This window comes from Myotis daubentonii, chromosome 12 (assembly GCF_963259705.1).
Source record: "Myotis daubentonii chromosome 12, mMyoDau2.1, whole genome shotgun sequence".
In the NCBI taxonomy this organism is placed as follows: domain Eukaryota; kingdom Metazoa; phylum Chordata; class Mammalia; order Chiroptera; family Vespertilionidae; genus Myotis; species Myotis daubentonii.
The window spans coordinates 35,472,700-35,496,152 of NC_081851.1; the positions used below are offsets into that span (position 1 = coordinate 35,472,700).

General features: G+C 40.9%; 1 protein-coding gene across 3 annotated transcripts; it reads left to right on the plus strand.

The window, feature by feature from the left end:
• Window positions 1-1,576: 1,576 nt before the first annotated feature.
• DUSP11 (dual specificity phosphatase 11) lies at window positions 1,577-22,161 on the plus strand. 3 transcript variants are annotated; one of them, XM_059659408.1, is made up of 9 exons: window positions 1,582-1,806; window positions 3,564-3,639; window positions 8,209-8,340; window positions 12,662-12,785; window positions 15,354-15,414; window positions 17,274-17,320; window positions 17,575-17,650; window positions 18,408-18,590; window positions 21,689-22,161. In XM_059659408.1, the coding sequence occupies exons 1-9, from the start codon at window positions 1,706-1,708 to the stop codon at window positions 21,885-21,887; spliced, it is 999 nt and encodes a 332-aa protein (XP_059515391.1). In that variant the 5' UTR covers window positions 1,582-1,705; the 3' UTR covers window positions 21,888-22,161. The 3 variants fall into 3 exon arrangements, with proteins under 3 accessions (XP_059515393.1, XP_059515392.1, XP_059515391.1); XM_059659409.1 differs by lacking the exon at window positions 8,209-8,340 and having other exon boundaries at window positions 1,580-1,806; XM_059659410.1 differs by lacking the exons at window positions 18,408-18,590; window positions 21,689-22,161 and having other exon boundaries at window positions 1,577-1,806; window positions 17,559-17,650.
• The last annotated feature ends 1,292 nt before the right edge of the window (window positions 22,162-23,453 follow it).

Here is a 23,453-nt window from a genome sequence, read left to right on the forward strand (position 1 = left end):
TTGTAAATATGATTGTCCCAGAAATATTAAAAGTAGTCACCTTTTGCCCAATCAGTGTGACTCTGTGGTTGAGGGTCAATCTATGAACCATGAGGTCATGGTTCAATCCCTGGTCTGAGCACATGCTTGGGTTTGGCTTGATCCCCAGTGGGATGCATGTAGGAGGCAGCAAATCAATTATTCTTTCTCATCATTGATGTTTTTATCTCTATCTCCCTCTTCCTTCCTCTCTGAAATCAATAAAAATATACATATAAATTTTAAAAAAATAGTGATCTTTTTACCCATTCATTCATTCATTTATTCAATAACTGACCATTCTGATCCTCAGCTTACCCAGATCTCAAATCATTATGAATATTAGTAACAGTGTATATAAGGTACTTTAGAAAATTAGAAACTAAAAATTAAAAACAAAAGGCACTTGCTATTACAATTACCTACTGTTTAATCTGAAATATGGTATTCTGTTTAGCCTTCAGACCTACTCTAGCACATGAGGTCCTTTGCTGTTTCAACTCATAGCTGAATTGAGAGTTTTTGTAACAGATATAGGTCTCTATGCCTGATAATGTATGGAAATCTTAAACTTGAGTTCCACTCCTGCATATATTATATTTTGCTATTTTCTAAAATGTAAATACGTACTATCTGACACATGACAGGAACCCAATAAAAGTTTCATTGTGAGTGGCATGTAGGTTAACACTTTATATTTGGAGGGTAATTAAGCTGTATCTTTCCAAATTTTAAGTTGGCATATTCTTCATTCCAGAAATTCTACTTCTAGGAATTTAAATATAATTGTATACATGTTTAAGGATGTTTACATTGCAGCCTGTTAATGGAGGGCAAAATGATTGCAACCAACTGAAAGTCCCTCAGTATTGGACTGGTTATATAAATTATGGTGTTCACAATCAGTGCAATACTATGCAACCATTAAAAATAATAGAATGGCCGAAACCGGTTTGGCTCAGTGGATAGAGCGTCGGCCTGCGGACTGAGGGGTCCCAGGTTCGATTCCGGTCAAGGGCATGTACCTGAGTTGCGGGCACATCCCCAGTGGGGGATGTGCAGGAGGCGGCTGATCGATGTTTCTCTCTCATCGATGTTTCTGACTCTCTATCTCTCTCCCTTCCTCTCTGTAAAAAATCAATAAAATATATTTTAAAAAAAATAATAGAATGGATGTACCCATAAGTTGACCTGAAATCTGTTTGTAGATATATTGTAGAATGTATGGTGATTTTGTATAAAATAGAGGGTATCCATATTTGAACTAATAAATATTTATATACACTAGACTAGACAATACGTGTGAATGTAAGCGCTTGGAAAACATGTGGGAGGACCGCGCTGGGAACTGGACCGGGGGAACTTAACTTTTCACTGCATGGGCTGCAGCACTGCACTCTGCAGGGTCTGTACATGAACTCATGGACCTGTGCTACCGGCCGCCGGCTAAGGAGGGCGCCACAGCCCCTACTAGAGCCCCGTTTACTGATCCCGCCTCTCATGCAGCCTGCGCGTGACGTCATCGCCTCGGGCGGCGACGCGTGCGCGTTAGGCAGGAGCCTGGTGGGAGGCGCGTGCGCAGTGTCTGTGTAGGAGCTTCCGGTGGAGGATTTTGTTTTGGCTCCACGGAGTTGGGCTGGCGACGTGGGCGCTTTTGGCGTGGGGCGGGCGGTCTCTCGGGGTCCACATGAGCCAATGGCATCGTGCCCACAGCCGCTGGGGCCGGGGACGCGCCTCCTCTGGACGTTCGTCGGCCAAGAAGAAGGGCGGGAACCACATTCCCGAAAGGTAAGGTGGCTTGGCCCCTGGGCGTGGCCCTTCCAGCCCCCAGCCCCCGGCCGGCCCGGGCTTCGTCTCTCCGGTCTCTGCCTGTTGGCGTGGCCCCGAGCTCCAGCCTGTCCGCCCTTTGCCGGAAGCCCTGAGCCTGTCGCTGCCCCGCCCACAGGAGCTGCAGGGGACCGTCTGCGTTTCTGATTTTTCCATCCTTTTTAAAATATATACTTTTTATTGATTTCAGAGGGGAAGGGAGAGGGAGAGAGATATATAGGAACATCAGTGATGAGAATCATTGGCGGCCCCTTGCATGCCCCCCATTGGGGATCAAGCCGCCAACCTGGGCATGTTCCCTGACCTGGAATCTAACCCCTGGAATCTAACCGTGATCTCCTGGTTCTCAGGTCAAGGCTCAACCACTGAGCCACACTGGCTGGGCTCCCATCCTTTTAAAAGCCAGGATCTTCTGCCAGGAGGCTGGGGGGGGGGGGGGGGGACATATGTAATACTCTCAGTACAAATACATTTTAAAAAATGATAAGGAAAAAATATAGAAAAGTGAGGCCCTGCCTATTGCCCTTCAGGTAAAATGCAGAAGGACTGCCTTTTAAGATGGGACTGTCAGTTTTGGGGCTACTCGTTAATTACCAAAATAGAGTCCCCCTTAATTCCAGAAGTTGTGGTATTTTGACACAGAAAATGTACTAACTATGAAGTTTGAGTTTAAAGCCCCCAGTACCGTTGAACTTTTAACCGAAAAAGTTGGTTTGTATTGATTCCAGGAATGACAAGGGGCATTTTGTTGCTTCCTAATAGGCTTATTTTTCTATAGATTCAAATGGTTAATGTTGAGCCTTTGCTTATTTTAAGTACAGCGAACCCTTCCTTATTCATTGACACCTTCCTTTCCTCCACCTCATACCCCATTAAGTCCCCTTCACTTTATCTCCTGAAAATATTTGAATATTCCAGTGTCTCTCCCTCAGCACCCAATACAGAACTTGCCTGTTGGTCCTCGATTGCAGTTAAGTCCTCAGTATTAGATGTATTTCCATCTACTCTTGTTTCCTTCCAGTCCATTCTTCACATAGCAAGTCTTTTTAATAGGCAAATTGGAACATTGCTTATAAACATCACTCACTCAAAAGCATTGTTTCAAGAAAAAATTAACTCTTTACCTCGCCCTTTAAGACGCTGTAGATTAACCTGCTTCTCCAGCTCCAACGTGCCCTCACTTCACTGCTTCAGACCGACCGAATCAACCTTGGTTCATGCTAACTCATCCGGCAGAAATCAGCTCAAATGTTACTTCTCACTGTGACTCCTAGCATTAAGTGCAGTTCAGTGTCACTGTTCTATGGGGTTTTCTTTTACCATATGAATTCGAAGTTCCCAGCTGATCCGTTATTATGACTTCAGTTGTGTAAGGACTAAAAATGAACTGTGAAGTGAAAGAATTGAGTTTCAACTATTTCAGTTAACATCTGTGTATTTATGCCACCTTCGTATTCAGGACCAGGCTAGGTTTTATCAGGGATATAGAAGTTCTGGCCATCTCTGGTGTTAGTCATTCCTATTTGTTGAGACCTTTGCACTGTTTGTTGCCTTGTACGTGTTTTCAAGATGGGGAATCAGGAAGAGGGGAAGTACAGGTAACTCGGTGGGGGTGACTAAGTGGAGCAGCAGAGCAAAGAGAAGAGGGGACTGAGGAGTCCTCAGTGTGTGCTGGGAGAAAGGCTGAGAGAATTTGGCTAACACAAATGCATTAACAGGTGGCAAGAATATCTCCCTGTTGGACAGAGGATGCCTGGGACTCGTTTCATTGCTTTTAAAGTTCCTTTGAAAAAGGTAAGCAAAAATTAACCAGTTAACTGCCACGCGTCCAAAACAGAAACCATCTCCACACGCCACGATAATTTGAATTTAAAAAATCAGTTTGCAATGAATATTACAAAAATAAATATATTGCCAAAACCGGTTTGGCTCAGTGAATAGAGCGTCGGCCTGCAGACTGAAAGGTCCCAGGTTCGATTCCGGTCAAGGGCATGTACCTTGGTTGCAGGCACATCCAGTAGGAGATGTGCAGGAGGCAGCTGATCCATGTTTCTCTCTCATCGATGTTTCTAACTCTCTCTCTCTCTCCCTTCCTCTCTGTAGAAAAATCAATAAAATATATTTAAATAAATAAATAAATAAATATATCACTCACAATTCAGGTGTTCTTGAATATTTTAAGCTGAAAATTCTCATGAAAAATGATTTTAAAGTTGGTCAGGGCTGCCACTAGGGAAAGCTTTTTTTTTTTTAATAGGCATGCATAGCGTGTGGGGAAGGTCTGCCACTTGTTTCTACAGCTGCTTATGGCGCACAATTAATTCAATATTCACTTAGAAATTTAATTCACCATATAGAGCAGTGATTCTCCATTCCATCACACTCCATTTTCTCTTTTTATAGCACAAACTTTGTATTTTGCCTTTTACTATCCTGAAATAAAATTCATAAACACAACCCACTTCCATACTTAATTTAAAAAGAAAATCAGTGTAATGCTGTAACTATAATACAAGGAAGAAATAAAAGAATTTATAATTAAGTAATGTATGTTTATATTTCAGTATGTAAATTTTTAGGTGTAACTATATTAGAAATAGAGAAACAGTCAGTTACTTGCTCCATGAATGCAGAAATTGCAAATGCAGAGTGGGTTAAGTGGGTCACATTGCCTTAGTCATAGTAGTTTCCATGACAGTGAACAGCTCTTTGTACATTTCCAAATAAAACCAAATTCATCCTTCACTTGGTTAATAAGGTGACTATGGTTTTTTTTTATTTTATTTTTTTATTTTATTAAATCTTTATTGTTCAGATTATTACATTTGTTCCTCTTTCCCCCCCCCCCATAGCTCCCCTCAACCCAGTTCCCACCCCACCCTCTGCTCTTACCCCCCCACTGTCCTCATCCATAGGTGCACAATTTTTGTCCAGTCTCTTCCCGCATCTCCCACACCCCTTTCCCCCCAAAGAATAGTGAGTCCATTCCCTTTCTATGTCCCTGATTCTGTTATAATCACCAGTTCATTCTGTTCATCAGATTATTTATTCACTTGATTCTTAGATTCACTTGTTGATAGATGCGTATTTGTTGTTCATAATTTGTATCTTTACCTTTTTCTTCTTCTTCCTCTTCTTAAAGGATACCTTTCAGCATTTCATATAATGCTGGTTTGGTGGTGATGAACTCCTTTAGCTTTTTCTTATCTGTGAAGCTCTTTATCTGACCTTCAATTCTGAATGATAGCTTTGCTGGATAAAGTAATCTTGGTTGTAGGTTCTTGCTATTCATCACTTTGAATATTTCTTGCCACTCCCTTCTGGCCTGCAAAGTTTCTGTTGAGAAATCAGCTGACAGTCGTATGGGTATTCTCTTGTAGGTAACTGAGTTTCTTTCTCTGGCTGCTTTTAAGATTCTCTCTTTGTCTTTTGCTCTTGGCATTTTAATTATGATGTGTCTTGGTGTGGTCCTCTTTGGATTCCTTTTGTTTGGGGTTCTCTGCGCTTCCTGAACTTGGAAGTCTATTTCTTTCACCAGGTGGGGGAAGTTTTCTGTCATTATTTCTTTAAATAGGTTTTCAATATCTTGCTCTCTCTCATCTTCTGGCACCCCTATAATTCTGATGTTGGTACGCTTGAAGCTGTCCCAGAGGCTCCTTACACTATCTTCGTATTTTCGGATTCTTTTTTCATTTTGCTTTTCCGGTTGGGTGTTTTTTGCTTCTTCGCATTTCAAATCTTTGCCTTGATTCTTGCGCTCCTCTGGTCTGCTGTTGGGAGTCTGTATAATATTCGTTATTTCAGTCCGTGTATGCTTAATTTTTAGTTGGTTCTTTATCATAACATCGAGGGTCTCATTAGATTTCTTGTAGATCTCAATAACTTTATCGGTGGCTTCTAGACAGTTCTTGAGAGACCTTAAAAGTGTGGTTCTGAACTCAATATCCTCCATTGACAGTTTTGTCCTGTTTCTTTGTCTCCACATTTTTTATACTTTCTTGGTGCACCCCAATAAGGTGATTATTATCCTGGAAAATTCAGTGTACCTTAAAACCCTTTGTGTTTGTAAAATAAAGTTCATTTCTAAGGCTTCAGTAATTATGAAGTTTTTTCACTATTATGAATGTTGAGTAGGGAATTCAAGAGACATTCAGGTGTGAGCCATACTTGTAGGACTGTTCTCTGAGTTTAACAAGATGCCTAGCTCCATGACCCCACCCACTACATACCAGTAAGACCCTTTGCGCCCATCATTACAACCAAAAAAATGCCCTGGGTCAGCAAAATTAGGATTTCAGCGTGGAAATTTTGAAAATTGTTTGGGCTTTTTTTGTTTTGTTTTTTCCATTGAGGAGAGAGAGGGAAAGGGAGAAACATTAATGTGAGAGAGAACATGGAACAGTTTCCTTCCTTTAGGTGTATGGGATGACACTCCAACCAACTGAGCCACACCAGCCAAAGCTGAAAATTGTGTTTTTGTTTGACCTAACAAAGGAATAGATGGGGAAAGCATTTGACCAATATAAAAATGGTGAGAAGAGATTCCATGTCTCATTAAACTGCCCATCGTAGCATGGATTAGCATCAGAAAAAGTCCACTTTATTTTCTTTTTCTTTTTTAAAGTCTACTTTAAATGTATTGGGAATTTATTTAATTTGTAACTCATATGATGTCATTATAAAAAGCCTCTTCTAGCGCTGTGTACTTGAGTGATTTCATTCAGTGTTGGGATTAAGACACCACAACGCTGTGTAACCACTCCCCGGGCAGCCTAACCTGTTCCTGCAGTAGGATGGGGGATGCATGGCCCTGGGTAGAAGTCAAATGGCACATTGGTTTCCAGTGTGTCTTATGGAATTCACCTAAGGAAAAGTCACCTCCGTACTTGGCAATCACTTGTTAAGCGTCCTGAAGTATAAAATGGAATATGTTAAGTGTCCAGTGCCATGGCCAGAAATAGCTAGGAATTCAGAAGAGGGGGAAATGATAACAGGGTTAATCAAGGAAGACTTCCTAAGGGGTTGTGACTTAGTTATCAAAAACTAGTTATTGTTCAGATACCTGGAGATGATAATTGATCCATCAGCTCCGAATCTTCAAGTAACTGTCTGGAGAAATTTTATGCCTTGTTGTAATTAATTTGGTCTTGAAAACTTTTATAATATTATGTGGAAGACTCGACATCATAAATCAGTTAAATCTTCCTACATTCATTCATAAACTTAACATCATCTCAAACGGTCTGATTCTGAAACTCATACAGAAAAACATACTTAAATAGCCAGGAAGATTCCAAAAAAGAATAACGGTGGAAGGGGATCTTCTCACCCTACTAGTAATTAAATAGAGGAGATTTTTAGGTTAGTGCAGCTATTCTGTGTGACACTGTTAAGGGTAAATACATGTCTTATAAATTGCTCAAACCCAGCTCTGGCTGAGTGGCTCAGTTGGTTGGAGTATTGTCCAGTACACCAAAAGGTTGCGGGTCCAATTCCTGGTCAGGACACATACCTAGGTTGCAGATTTGATCCTTGGTTGGGGGCACGTACAGAAGGCAACTGATCCATGTTTCTCTAACATCAATCTTTCTCTCTCTTCTTCCCCTTTCCCCCCTTCTCTCTAAAAATATATTTGGGTGAGTATTTTTTAAAAAATGGGTTAAAACCCATAGAATTACAATGCAAAGAGTGACTCAATGGAAAATATACACATTAATTGGTAATGATGTGTCTGTATTGATTCATTGACTCTAACAAATATACTACACTGATATGGAATGTTGATGTTTGGGAAGGCTGTGTGGAGTGATGGAGAGAGTGTTTAAGTGAGAACTCTTTACTTTCTGCTCAGTTTTACTGCACCGAAGCGTGCTCGTGTATTTATTTAAAACACACACATACACACACACACCCCTTTATTGTTGTCATTTGAATAACCAATAAGATCTGTGGAACAGAAGACACAAATAAGCCAAATACATAAAGACCATTTAGCAATTAAAGTCTTTTTTCACGTATATACACATTTAAGAACTATTATAAGTGTCTCTTTATAGGCACTTCACTTGGAGCTGAGATACATGGGACAAAATTGATGTGGTCCCTGCCTTCTGGGAGTTCTATGGTCTGGTTAGGAGACCAACATGAAACAAACACAGAAGTAAATATATAGATACCAGCTTATTTTCTTACCTCTAGTCTGTCTGGAAGAAAGGATTGTAATATTGCTTCTAAATTGCAGAAACCTGAAAACTTTCCCTTGAATCTTATTGTATATCAGCAGCACAGGGCTTGAATAAATGGGTAATATAATGAAGAATTTTTAACACCCTTTGCTGTTTGTTGTTTTATTCTCTCTGACAGAGTTTTGAAGAGAAACTTGCTCCAGAAGAACGCTTTTCCCCCTTGGACCTTTTTAACAAAATCCAAGAACAAAATGAAGAACTTGGACTGATTATTGATTTAACATATACTCAGCGCTATTATAAACCAGAGGTAAATTGAAAAGAATCTTCTTTTCTGATACTATAATAGTTCATAGTAATTAGTAGTTATCACCTTATGCCAAGGTGAATCCATGCCTTCTTTCATGGGTAGTAATTGAAAAAGGGAACCAACTGGTTTCCTTAATTAAACATTTCTAATTGCGGTCTCAAAATGAGATGAAAGACATGAATTAAACTAATATTTGGCAGTAGGTTTTGTATGTGATTAAGAAATTCTATAAGCGCCCATGTTCTGTATTTTGAAAAGGAAGTAAACTTTTCGAAGAACAGTAGAAGCCTAAAAGAAAAGAAAGGAACGTTCATCATGTCTTTAGCCTTTATTTTAAGCAGTTGCCTAAGCATGTGTAAGCATCACAGTACAAGACAAGTTGTTCTCAAGGTTGTGTACTTTCCTTCCTACAATCTTTTGATGTAATACAGAAACTCAGATATTCTGTTGGTCCATTTGGCATATCAGTGAGAAAGACTTATGCTCCTTTTGACCAGTTCCATGGCCTTGGGAAGCAATAGCACCTAATGTTTGTCAATGCTTGTGTAGCACTTAGCCATTGGAAAAGTACTTTCACATACCTTAACCCATAGTTGATCCGCACAACAGTCCTCAGCTAATGTAGTAGTAGTACTGATATTTCCTATTGAGAACTTACTCTTCACTAAGCTCAGAAGATAAGTGATTACAATTACGAATTTTACAGATATTGAAACAGGCTCAGAAAAAAAAAAGAAAAATGAACTCAAATTATTCCTTTTTCTTACCAATGTGTAAATAATATTTATTTTAACCATTCACAAGTGTACAAATTCAGTAGCACTAAGTACATTCACAATGTGTATAACCATCACCACGGTCAATAACCAAAACTTTCATCCTCCTCAACAAAAGCACTTGTTACTAGAGAATCATGCTTCCAGGTCACTCGTGGGAGCGAGGTTCTTGTGATAGCGTCAGAAACTGAATTTTCTAAGATCTGCATGGGAGGATGGGATGTGGAGAAGGCATTTGCATGAGGTTACATTTCTTGGGTTCCAAAGTCTCTGCCCCCTTAAGCCAGCCCTGGAACGGGTGCCGCTGGGTTCCAGCAGAGCCAAAAACAAGAGCAGTGTCTAGAGTTTTCATTCCATGTTGCAGCCAGATGGGGCTCAGCGTTCAAGTTAATTCAAGTCCATTAGTCCATGTGTGTGGAGCAGGAGCCCCTGCAGCAGGAGTCCCAAGAGGACCTGCATGTGAGAGAGAGAGCACACGCTTCCTTTGGAAGTTTAAATATTTAGGTATTTTGTGCTTGCAAGTGGCCACACCCATCTTGGCCATTAATTTGTTCCGAGGTATGACTGGCAGACAGGTAGGCACCTTCCCACGTCATTCAGACCTTACTAAGCTTGCATCTAAACTGCTCTGTCCAGTCCCTCCCCCCATCGATCAGCAGGGAACAGACTTGGAGAATGTTAAATGTAGCTTTATGGCAAAGCTGTGCAAATGGCATGCCTATATCTAGTCTTCCCTTTCCTCCTTTCTGTTAAATACTAACCAGGCTTTTACAATGACATCACACTGAACCATTAAACAATAACTACCTCCTTTCCCCTCTCCTCAGTCCTTAGTAACCTCTTCTATTTTCTGTCTCTATGAATTCGCCTATTCTAGGTATTTCATATAAGTGTTCATACATTTGTCTTTCTGTGTCTGGATTACTTCACTAAACAGTGTTTTCAAGGTTCATCCACGGTATAACATGTAACAAAATGGCATTCCTTTTTGATGGTGGAATAATCCATGTGTGTATATACCATATTTTGTTTATCTGTTCTTCTGTGATGGACCCTTGTATTGTTTCCACCTTTGGCTATTGTGAATCATGCTTCTATGAACATGGTGTACAAGTATTTGTTCAAATCCCTGCTGCCAATTCTTCTAGATGGATAGATAGGAGTGGAATTAGTAGTCTGTTTATCCTTTGACAATCTGCCAGACTGTTTTCCACAGTGTCTTCTTGTTTTTAAATAATTATAAATTTTAAACATATATAGTAGTAAACATAATACTGTGGGTGTTCGTTGTCCACTGATAAACTCATCCAGCTTTCATATTTGTCAGCAGATACTGTGTTTCATCTGTGCTTCTACCTGTTTCTCTCCATTCCATATTATTTTGAAGTAGATCCCAGATATCATAGTGTTTTACCTTGTACATTTTTGGTATGTATATTTAAAATAGAAGAATTTATTCCTTAATATCATTCTTTAATATTAAATATCCAATCTGCATACAGATTTGCAGTTATCTTCTCAATCTCATTAAAAAATTGTTTTTAAGAATTTGAGTTGGATCCAAATAAGGTCCACACTTTACATTCAATTTTTACATCTCTGCAATCTTATTTAATCTCTAGGTTCTCCCTCCATGTCTCTCACTTTCCTTTATTTCCCTCCTTGAATTTTATTTTTTGGAGAAACTCGTAGTTTGTCTCACAGGATTTTAATGATTCTGTCCCTAGGTATTGTTAAAATATTCTCCAGTGCTTTTATTTTAAACTAGAGGCCCGGTGCACAAAATTCACGCACTCAGAAGGGTCCCTCAGCCCAGTCTGCACCATCTCGCAGTCTGGGAGCCCTCGGAGGATGTCCAGCTGATGGCTTAGGCCCACTCCCTGTGCAGTTGGACATGCTTAGCACTGCCACGGAGGCAGGAGAGGCTCCCGCCACTGCCACTGCACTCGCCAGCCATAAGCCCGGCTTCTGGCTGAGCGGGACTCTCCCTGTGGGAGCACACTGACCACCAGGGGGCAGCTCCTGGTGTTGAGCATCTGCCCCCTGGTGGTCAATGCATGTCATAACGATCGGTCATTCCGCCATTCGGTTCATTTGCATATTAGCCTTTTATTATATAGGAGGATTAGTAGTTGGACCTAGAGGCTTAATCGGATTCAGGCTTGGTTTTTTTGTTTTTGCTTTTATTCTTTGTAAGAGAATTTCATAGGTGATGATGTGTTCTTCTGTAGAGCCATATAAGTGATGGCCTCTTTCTGTAATAGTAGCAGTCACTGATGATTGATACCTACGTCCAGTAATTCATTTGGGGCTTCAAAAATGGTGAATTCTTTTGTTCTTTTTTCACTTATTAGCTGGGTATGTTTCTGTCAAAAGCAGCTTTCCTTCATCAGCAATTTGGTTGCCCAGTTGTAGAGCCACGATTCTTTCCTTCTTTAACAGTTTTTAAAATAATGAGTTGATTCACTAATATCCTCCAGTGATGACCAGTTAGATTTATTTTATTTGTTTGTTTGTTTTGTTTCATTAGGAACTTCATTGCAATTATTCCTATTGAGGCACAAATCGAGGTCCTGTCTTTGGCAGTTGGAGCTTCTCAGTGTGGCCCCTGACATGTCATGATGCCATGACATCAGTTGTTCCTTTACTTTTCAGTTGGTCACAGTTAGGATATGTGTTTGTATGGTTTTGTTTTTAATGTTTTTATTGATTTTGGAGAGAGAGAGAGAAACATAGATTGGCTGCCTCCTACACCCCCCCCCCCTACTGGGCATTGAGCCCAAAGCCCAGACAAGTGCCCTGCTCAGGAATGGAACCTGAGACCCCTTGGTGCACAGGACGGTGCTCAACCAACTGAGCCACACTGTCCAGGGATGTATGGTATTTCTTTTAAAAAATAGTTTTTATTGATTTTAGAGAGAGAAGAGGGAGGGAGAGAGAGAGAGAAATATTGATGTGTGAGAGAAACATCTTAGATTGGCTCCCTCGTGCATGTCCCCTACCAGGGATCAAGCCCGCAACCCCAGCATGTGACCTGACCAGGAATCGAAACGGTGACCTTTATGTAAAATACATCACAGGCTCATACTGATATTTTTTCTTTTAAGTTCAGAAGTACAGAATTTTCATTTAACTTTCTCTGGGTTTTAATCAGTATCACTTTCTCCTACCCAGTTCTCAACAGTGTCTGAAATTACCTCAACCTAACAATTTAATTTCAAGTATTCTGATTCTTTTATACTTAAATCACAGTTGCTTTATGATCCTTGAAATGTAAAATATTAGGTAGAATTATTTATATAAATTTTAGTTACATATGCATTCATTCACATGAATTTTGCTTTCAGTGTTGTATACCTATTGACTAATGAAAATCTAGTGATACTTCTTGGTTGAAGCAGCTTTGGAAAAAATGGTTCTTTCATCAGAATTACTGGCATACTGTTTATTATAATCTCTTGATTAATATTTTGGTTCTTCTAATTACTTTTTAATTCTTTCCCTGCAAATAAAATAATATACATTTTAATGGTTTTGCCTTATAGGACTTACCAGAAACTATTCCTTACTTAAAAATTTATACGATTGGTCATCAGGTGCCTGATGATGACACTGTTTTAAAATTCAAGTGTGCTGTTAATGGGTTTTTGAAAGAAAATAAAGATAATGGTGAGTTGTGTTTTGTTTTGTTTTTTCCTTACCTAACTTTGGTATTTATTTTTAATTAGGTAGGGAATTTTAAATATTTTTAACAATTCCTATATTAGGCCTATTGTATTTGATAATGTGGACCTACCAGGTGGTGGTAATAGGATAAGATGTTTGTTCTTTTAAATTTTTTTTTGTAAGAATGCGGAATTCTTTGTTTTTTCTTTCCTTTATTGTTTTTTAGAAGAAAAGAAGGGAGAGAGATAGAAACATTGATTAGAGAGAAACATTATTGATGAGCTGCCTCCTGCATGCCACCTACTGGGGATTGAGCCTGAATCCCGGGCATGTGCCCTGACTAGAAATCAAATGATAATGACCTCTTGGTTCCTGGGTCAATGCTTAACCACTGAGCCACACCAGCTGGGCAAGATGTTTGTTCTTTCATGGTTAAAAATAAACAATTTAGTTTGGAAAGTGGTTTTAGTGAGAAATGAGCTGAACCAGCTTATCTTTATTTTTTTAGATATTTGAATGGGAAATATATAATAAAACTAAAATGTTCTTTTGTGTTATTTATTAAGAGGTGAGTGGTGGGTGGAAGAAAACATAGAATCTTGCCATATTAGAATGGGTAAAAGAGAAAATAAAAGGTAAAGGTTTAGAGTGAGACAGACCCTAAGAAGCAAAATAAAACGGAATGGACTAGTGCAGTGGTCGGCAAACTGTGGCTCACAAGCCACATGCAGCTCTTTGGCCCCTTGAGTGTGGCTCTTCCACAAAATACCGACTTCTGCACATGGGCCACGAAGTTTCAATCTCACTGTACGTGCGCATCCGCACGTGGTATTTTGTGGAAGAGCCACACTCAAGGGGCCAAAGAGCTGCATGTGGCTCGCGGGCCACAGGTTGCTGACCACTGGACTAGTGGAATTGCATCCTTATCATTTGTATTTAAAATATTTCTGCTGTTTTTCCAATTTGGGCACAAGTAAGGAAGGTCACGGTCACCTCGTATTGTTAGTTTTCAGATGGAAAGAACTTAAAAAGGCTGGTTTTCTTGTTCCTGCTTTAAGATCTACTTTCCTGTGTTTGAAAGCAGATCTCAGTAGCTTTTGAATTTTAAAGAATCAGTTTACTTCTAATGGCATGTAGTTATCAGAAGGAACATGGTGTCTGCCACATTTTAAGACCGAGGAATCTTTTTTCCTTTGGAAAGCCACACATCCACAGGACAAAGTTTTCACTTTGTCCGTTTTCTAAATTTAGCATAGGGAGTGTACACTTTATGAAGTAAATCTGACGTATTTTAAATATATATTTATATATATAAACAGGGAGTAGGGGAGGAAGAATAGAGATAGATATGGGAAGGTAGGGGGTAAGAGGAAAGAGATAGATGGGATCAGTGGGTTTTAAGATAAATTTTCGCTTAATGTAGGCACTAGTTCTTAAACATCTTAAGCCCTGTCACAGATCTCTGTGCTTTAAATCTTGAGAGGCTGGGCTTTGCCTGTGATAAGCACAGCATCTTCAGAGGAGGCAAATGATCTTATTTGTATAAACTGTAGTCACAGAAACATCACCTCTTTTTTTTTTTTTTTAAATATATTTTATTGATTTTTTACAGAGAGGAAGGGAGAGAGATAGAGAGAAACATCGATCAGCTGCCTCCTGCACATCTCCTACTGGGGATGTGCCCGCAACCCAGGTATATGCCCTTGACCGGAATCGAACCTGGGAACTTTCAGTCCGCAGGCCGACGCTCTATCCACTGAGCCAAACCGGTTTCGGCGAAACATCACCTCTTAAATGTTAGGGTGGCACTGCTGGTCTGCTCACTGCTTCCAGGCTTGTGTGCGTGGAACTGGTATGCAGTGTTCCATCTGTTTCCGTGAGGCCTAGAAGGTCCATATGAATGCGTGAGACCGTGTTTGTAAGTCTTGGTGCACATGTTACACCATGTGTAGTGTGCTGCATAGACTGACCCCATGTTGGTCTGCTTGCATTGTGCTGACTTCACTGTGTCTTGCAGTGCTCCCTGCCTAGTGATCTCAGGACCTGGCATACAATCCATTCTTCTACCCCTGCTCTAAGCCCCTCCCACAGATACCAGACTCACTGATGGAGAGGTGCACCCTATACAGTCCACTCCCTAGACCTGGTAGACTCAGAAAACCAGTTGATTCAGTAAACACTTGAGAGCCTATTGGGTTTATTGTTAGGGTATTGGTATTTAGAGGTGAATAGCAGTTTTTGTTTTTCGCCAACTCTCCTTTTCTATAATTAAATCAGTTAAGACAAAAGAATTTTGTCTCAGCGGAGTTTTACTGTATCTAACCAGGCCTTCCACAGTCTATGCTACTACATCTAATTGGGGACTGTGAAAAATTTCCTAGGACAATGAATTTTGACTTTATAGTAGATCATTCTTTATAGTATATTCCTAAAAAAACTACGTTTCTCTTCAGTCATTTATTTTCAGGTAGTGGTACTGCTGTGTAACTAATAAATGTTACTCTTCACAAAATTGTATAACTTGTTTCTAGGACATTTCATTTGTTTAACGCTACATTCCCTGTTTTATAGATAGACTTATTGGTGTCCACTGTACCCATGGTTTAAACAGGACTGGCTACCTCATCTGCAGGTGAGTTGCCAACCCCAAGCGGCAGATCGTGTCTAAGTTGTTTTATTTAAATAATATAAATTATTTGCAAAAATGCAATCAGTATAGAAATGTATGATGTAGAAAGCAATCTTGTCCCCCACCCAGAGATTACCACCAGTAATAATTTAGTACATATTTTTTCAGACTTTAAAAATGCAGATCTAAGCATATACGTGTAATTTAATGGTATCATATTTAGACATTCTATTTTATAATTTAATATATGGTGGACATATTCCTGTGCAAGTATTTGGAGACCTCATTTTTTTTAAGGCTGCATTGTTCCTTTGCTTACTGATGAACATAAGAACAGAAGATTTTCATATTATAAAACATTAAAATAATGAACATTCTTCTATGAGCATCTTTGAATATATATGTTGTCTCATTTCACTCAGAATGGAATTTCTGAATCAAAAAGTTTATTATGCTATTTTGTCGATGTTGCTACAGTGTATTGATTTGTGTTTGTTCATTCAGAAAATATTTATTGAGCATCTGTTATATGTAAGCATTGTGCTGGGTGCTATAGCAAAAAGACTTGTGAGACTTTGTGAGCAAAGAGTCTTGACCTGCCCTTTGTGGATCCTAACAGTCTAGAGGGGGAATATCTATTCAAGAATCACACATATGCATATAGAATTACAACTTTGGCAAGTGCCAAGAAGGAGAGGGGCATGCATATTAAGAGAGCATATTAATAGGAGAATTTGACCCATCATGGAGGTCAAAGAAGGTTTTATTGGGAGGTTTGATCTGGTATATGAAGGAATAGTAGGTATTATCTTAATAAGATAGGGACACTGGGGAGAGAATTCTAGGCATGAGGAAAAGTAAAGACTTGTAACAGGAAAGCATATGCTTTGTTGGAGGAACTGGCCAGGGAAGCTGGGCCATTGAGGAAGTATGGCATTAAAATAGACTAGAAGAATAGGTAGGACCTAGGTTGTGCAGGCCTATGTTTAAGAGTTTAGACTTGCCGAAACCGGTTTGGCTCAGTGGATAGAGCGTTGGCTTGTGGACTGAAAGGTCCCAGGTTCGATTCCGGTCAAGGGCATGTACCTGGGTTGCGGGCACATCTCCAGTAGGAGATGTGCAGCAGGCAGCTGATCGATGTTTCTCTCTCATCGATGTTTCTGACTCTCTATCTCTCTCCCTTCCTCTCTGTAAAATATCAATAAAATATATTTAAAAAAAAAAAAAAAGAGTTTAGACTTTATCTTAAAAGAAATAGAAAATCATTGAACTCTCTTCTTTGAAGGTGAGTTAGTATAGAACATAATCAATTTGCCTTTTCAGCCTATTTTGATACTGAGTGGAGAATACACTACGGGGGCACAAGCATGGAAGCAAGTAGACACATTAGGAGGCTTTTGTAGAAATTGAGGCCTAATGTTGGCTTCACCCAGGGTGTGATGGTCCTTTTGGTGGACAGATGTGAACATATTCTAGAGAAATGCAGGTAATAGATTGTTAGGATTGGTGGTGGATTGAAAATGAGGACAGGGAAGAAATGGCTGGCAGTGAAGGCGACTTCTAAGTTTCTGGCCCATACAGTTGATTAAATAATATTTTTTAGATAATACTTTTTAGATATGATGTTAATTTTTCCCCCCAATTTGTTTTTTGCTGTTTGTTAATTGGCTCATTCCTGCATCCTTGGAATAAAGCCTTTTGTGACCATAATATATCATTCTTTAATAATCATTGGATTAGATGTGCTGATATTTTCTTAGGGTTTTTATATCTATTTTTGTAAGTGAAATTGGACCTTTTCTGGAAAAACTTGATTTTTAAACTTTTATATATAAATGACTCAAATTATATTGTTTTGTTAGATATTTGATTGATGTAGAAGGCATGAGGCCAGATGATGCAATTGAATGTAAGTATGAAGGTTATCTTTGTTTTCCTCTTTTAATAAAAGTTGGAGGTGGGAATGTAGATGAGTTTCTCAAATTGTGGAAAAAGAAAAGTTAGTAATTCATTTGTTTTGACATAAAATAATCTTTTGCCAAAAGTTTATGCAGGGATATATTTGGAAGTAATGCGGTATAGCAGCCTGAATAATTAGTCAATGGATTTCAGCTCTGATTGCTTTTTGTACAATTAATTTCTAACAGTTCTTCCACTCCCCAGTATTCAATAGATGCCGGGGGCATTGCATAGAAAGACAAAACTACATTGAAGACCTTCAGAATGGTGCCATCAGAAGGTGAGTTGCATTTTACATGTGAGTTTAGGGAGATTTGTTTTTATGTCATTAAGTTGCACATACCCATTCTTTTTGTAGCTTGTTTACTTGATCAGGGAAACCCAAATAAATAGAGATTGGGGGAGGATGGGATGGTTACTTTCATGGGCCGAAATATCCTATATAATAAAAGCCTAGTATGCAAATTGTCCCCTCGGGCGGTTGTTCAACTGGGAGTTCGGCTGCTCGCTGTGATGTGTGCTGACCACCAGGGGGTGGTGTGGAACATGGCAGATGTCAGCAACACAGTGCTGGCAGTGGGCAGCAGTGGAGGCACTGCCGGCCCCGATGGGCTCCAACGAGAGCAGGACTGCGGAGGGATGGTGGAGCAGGTGAGCGGGCAGCACCAGGCCAGGGTGGGTGTGAACAGGGGCCCAATCGCCCCTCTGATCACCCTGCAGACAGTGACCAGCAGCAGGGAGGGCGGGGCTGTCACCCGGCCCTCAGGCGCTGAAGGAGCCAGGCAGGGGGCCTAGCCCGATCCATCGCCCTGCAGGCAGGATGGTGGAGTATGTGAGGGGGCAGTGCCAGGCAGGGCTATGAGGCTGGTGGCACAAGCTGGGGCTGTAAGTCTGGGGGCATGAGCTCCGGCCCAATCTCCACACCCAAGGGACCCCACCCATGCACGAATTCGTGCACCTGGCCTCTAGTAGACACAATATTGGCTACTAAATTTGGAAGGTAGTAATATTGTATGTAAAAAAACATTCTCTTTAAGGGATCGGAATTCCCGTATATCCAGATCGAGTGGTTTTGAATACTCACCATATATGATGGAACCAGCCCACACCACTAATAACGCTGTTCACCAAGGACCTAGGAATAACGTACATTGGACCCAAGGTTACCCAACACCTCGCCATTTCCACACCCAGACCCAAGATTTACAGCAGTCAGTAAGGTATTTTTGCTTTCCCTTTTTCTAGAATTGAAATAGAAATGAATAGTATTGCCCTAGCCAGTTTGGCTCAGTGGGTAGAGAATCAACCTGTGGACTAAAGAGTCCCAGGTTCGATTCCGGTCAAGGGCACATGCCCAGGTTTCCGGCTCGTTCCCCAGCGGAGAGCGTGCAGGAGGCAACCAGTCAGTGATTCTTTCTCATTATTGATGTTTCTCTCTCTCTCCCTCTTCCTTCCTCTCTCAAATTAATAAAAATATATATTTTTTAAAAAGTGAATAGTATTGCCGAAACCGGTTTGGCTCAGTGGATAGAGCGTCGGCCTGTGGACTGAAAGGTCCCGGGTTCGATTCCGGTCAAGGGCATGTACCTGGGTTGCGGGCACATCCCCAGTAGGAGATGTGCAGGAAGCGGCTGATCGATGTTTCTCTCTCATCGATGTTTCTGACTCTCTTATCTCTCTCCCTTTCTCTCTGTAAAAAATCAATAAAATGTATTTTTAAAAAAAAGTGAATAGTATTATAAATTAGTGCAAACATATCTATATATATACTAATAAAAGACAAAGATGCTAATTGACCATACCTTTGCCACGCCCTAAGCCATGCCCACCAACCAGTCAGAGCAACTATATGCAAATTAACCCAACCAAGATGGCAGCTGGCAGCCATGGAGCTGGAGCAAGCAGGAGGCTTGGTTGCCCAGGCGATGGAGGAAGCCAAGCTTCCCTCCTGCCAAGAGCTGGCTGTGGCCTCCGCTCATGGCAACAAAGTTTCAATTATAGAAGATAAATAAATCCCAGATACCTGCTTCCAGCCAGCCTCCACTGGGAGCTTGGGTGGCTGGGGGTTGTGGCCAGCCTGCAAACAGCCATCAGTCCCTCACCCAGGCTGGCCAGGCACCACAACAGGACCCCCACACTGAAGGCGCTGTGGCCAGCCTGCAAACAGCCATCAGTCCCTCACCCAGGCTGGCCAGGCACCACAACAGGACCCCCACACTGAAGGCGCTGTGGCCAGCCTGCAAACAGCCATCAGCCCCTCACCCAGGCTGGCCAGGCACTCCTATATAATAAAAGGGTAATATGCAAATTGACCCTAACAGCAGAACGACTGGGAATGACTGGTCACTGTGACACACACGGACCACCAGGGGGCAGATGCTTAATGCAGGAGCTGCCCCCTGGTGGTCAGTGCACTCCCACAGGGTGAGCTCTGCTCAGCCACAAGCCAGGCTGATGGCTGCCAGTACAGCGGTGGTGGTAGGAGCCTCTCCCACCTCCTCAACAGCGCTAAGGATGTCCGACTGCAGCTTAGGCCTGCTCCCCGCTGGCAAGTGGACATCCCCCGAGGGTTCCCGGGCTGCCAGAAGGATGTCTGACTGCCAGCTTAGGCCCAGTCCCCCACGGAGCAGGCCTAAGCCAGCAGGTGGTCATCCCCCAAGGGGTCCCAGACTGTGAGAGGGCACAGGCCGGGCTGAGGAACCCCCCCCCCCCAAGTGCACAAATTTTTGTGCACTGGGCCTCTAGTCTTATCTAATAAAAGAGAAACATGCAAATTGACCATACCTCTGCTACACTAACAAGCCACACCCACAAAGCCAATCAGGAGCAAGTATGCAAACAAACCCAACCAAGATGGCGGCGACCATGGAGCTGGAGCGAGCAGGAGGCTTGGGTTACCCCTGGCAATGGAGGAAGCCAAGCTTCCCGCCTGCCCTAGCCAGGTGTGGGCTCCACTCAAGGCTATGAAGTTTCAATTATAGAAGATAAATAAATCCCAGATACCTGCTTCCAGCCGCTGTGGCCTCCTCTCAAGGAAGTGCTGGGAGCCTGGGTTGCCCGGGGCATGGCCAGCATGTAAACAGCCTTCAGCCCCTCACCCAGGCTGGCCACATCCTCATGGGGCGAGGGTTCCTGCTGGGGGGCTTGACTAGCTTGCAAACAGCCATCAGCCTCTCACTCAGGCTGGCCAGGCACCCCAGCAGGGACCCCCACCGGGAAGGGGGTGTGACCAGATCATGCACTGGTGGGGTCCCTCCCTCTCCCTCTTCCCCTTCCCCTCCCCTCCTCCCTCCCCCTCTCCGTCTCTAAAAATCAACTTTAAAAACACAACACATTTAAAATGTTACTTGTGTTGCCAATGGCACTGAAAATTGGTACGGTCCTTTTGAACCATAACTTGATAGCTGTAAAAAATGCTCATACTTGGTAATTCCACATTGAGACTAAGGAAATACTTCAAAATATGGAAGAAGTTACGTTTATTTAATCATTCAGCACATTTCTCAAACCTCCCTACTACATATCAGGTACATCTAGGTACTCAGGATACAGTAGTATATGTTTTGAGATGTTAAACCCAGAGTTATTTAATGGTGAAAAAGTAGGTAACATCTTACATTTCTAACAGTGAAGAATAGCTGGGTAAATTATGGCCATACTGTGACATTTTATAAAGCCATGAGGAGTGTTAGCTCACTTATGCTAAGTAAAGATAATAGGTTATGATTTAACAGTAAAAAAAAAATTCTAGGGGAAAAGGATCAAAAAGGAATTATTAATCTAACTAGGTTAGGTAGGATTGAGAGTTAGGGGGCAGAGAGCATTATTTTTCTTTTCTCAGATTTTAAATTTCTTTTGTATGATTATATTCGATTTACTGATCTTTTGAGACAGATTTAAATCTTAATTTTCTAAATTTGTTGCATGTGCCATAGTTAGAGTTTCTATGCTTTATAATTAATTTATATATCTATTTCTTTATAAAGTGAAAGCAGCTTTATGTTTTCAGAAGTAAATAGCTTGTTCTGTCTCGTGCCAACCTGCCAGTCTTGGAAAGAAAGTATCTGATTAGAACAGTCGGGCACTTACCTCTGTAGTAAAAGGTGGAAAGGCTCCTTATGGTAGGTAATTTAACCGCATTGCTTTTAATGTACCTTCTAAATAACTCAAAGACGGATTTCTTAACTAAAAATCCAAAGATTAAGCAGTTCATTTGCTAAGGTCACTCATGTAGAAAACAGTAGATCAATGCATTATTTTACAAAGCTCATTATATAGTTTATTAAAACTAATAATAATTTATTACGTTTTGTTTAAGAAAATTTTCACAGAATCAGAATGTTTACCCGAGAGGCCAAAACCCTCCTCCGCCTGGTCCCCCCGGAGAGGACTATTCACAAGGAAGGTATTTTTGGAATGTACAGCCAAATGCCAGTCCAGCAGTCCAGAATCAAAGGTGGTATCCTGGCAGTTACTGTGGACTACCCTACCCAGCCTATTATGGATGGACCCAGTGACACAAACCTGTCCTGGAAATCTATCGGGAGACAGCAGGACTGAAGATAGTTGGAGGGACTTTTTATACAATCAGGTCAAATGAGGTTTATAGTCTATTTTTTTCTACCTTAAGTTCAAACCTAAGGCAAAATTATATTAATATTTAACTCTTTGCCATTAAATTTGCAGTATTTGAAATACTGAAGGAAATAATCTGTTGTTCCAGTCTTAATATTTTCAAAAGTAACGTATTTTAGAACTGATAAAGTAATAAAGAACATCCATTGTACATAATTTTTACAGATTCTATCTTTTCTATTCTATATTTTCTGAAATTGACTAAATTTGTGTTATGAATGTGTGTATACAAAAATTTCTAGTCATTTTCTATTATTGACCAATCATTAACAGTATTTTTGTTTTTGTTTTTGTCCTTACCCCTAACTGTTCAAGATTTCTATTACCATCTACCTAAGGAGACAATCTCTTTGAAACCTAATCACTATTGGTAATTAGTGGTGGTATTTTTGTGATTAGGCATTTCCTTCTTGGGTAATCTCTTGTGGGATTTGACCAACTTCCTTTCACTGAATTGTCAGGTCTGCCATCTAACACCGGAGTGGATAAACATTTAGGGATTGATTGTCAGTTGGACAAGAGACTGATAAACCAGAATGCTGGGTAATTTACCAACATTTGTAATTGTTACCAACTGGGTAGAACTACTCAGGAAGCTTGAAAGCTTATGTAGACTATAAAGGTTGCTCAGTGAACAGAAGAGTAAACAACACAAAGCCTGGGATATCTGGGAAGACTTGTATGGCTCCTTGCATTTTTGCTTCTCTGTTGAATGTAACTTGCTGGGGCCTCTCTGCACTTGCCGCTCACAGTGCAGTAGTGCCTCGACCTCAATGCTTTCTAAGTGTTCTCTTATGCTGCTCTACCTCAAGACCACACAGATGGATCACGTGGGAGATGTTCATTATTTTTGGTTGCAGAGGAAACCGAAAACCTTGGTTTGCCTAAGAAGATGTCTCAGCATCATGACAACAAATGCCTTGGTAGATAGTTGATGAAACTTGTGTCACTTGGCTTCCTTTTCTTAAAGCCTCTTGCTTTGAAAACGTGTATCAGAATGTCTTATACTGCATGTGAGAGTTATTTTATCTGCTCTCTTTTATATGTGAACAACATATTGAACCTGACCTTAATGAAATTAGCTCAGCCAAGTTGCTACCCTTCATTTAAGTGACGGCTCCAAAGTTTTTCTTTGCCTGCCACATTTAACAGATGCAAGAGTTGTGGCTGCTAAAAGGTTGGTCCAGGGGGATTGTTCCCAGGATACATCACGAAGGCCCACTTGGAAAGCAATTGGAGCAAGAAAGCTGGTGAGGCAAAAAAGAACAAGTCGGGGCAGGTACGGGGATCCAGCTGGTCTAACAGTTCTAAGGAGTTCTTTGGCAAGCAGTTTCTCAGGGGGACATTGCCCGCAGAAGTGCCATCATATAAACATTGCCACCTTCAAAATGCTTTCTTTACCCTATTGTTCCCTCTGTCCTTTTCCCCTTTTATTTCAGTTGTTGGCA

Bases quoted from the DNA above. Each gene is read 5' to 3' on its own strand.
- DUSP11 (XM_059659408.1), top strand. From the start codon at position 1,706: ATGAGCCAATGGCATCGTGCCCACAGCCGCTGGGGCCGGGGACGCGCC. The intron at 12,786-15,353 runs GTGAGTTGTGTT...CCTGTTTTATAG, and splicing joins GAAAGAAAATAAAGATAATG to ATAGACTTATTGGTGTCCAC. The intron at 17,321-17,574 runs GTAAGTATGAAG...TCCACTCCCCAG, and splicing joins GCCAGATGATGCAATTGAAT to TATTCAATAGATGCCGGGGG.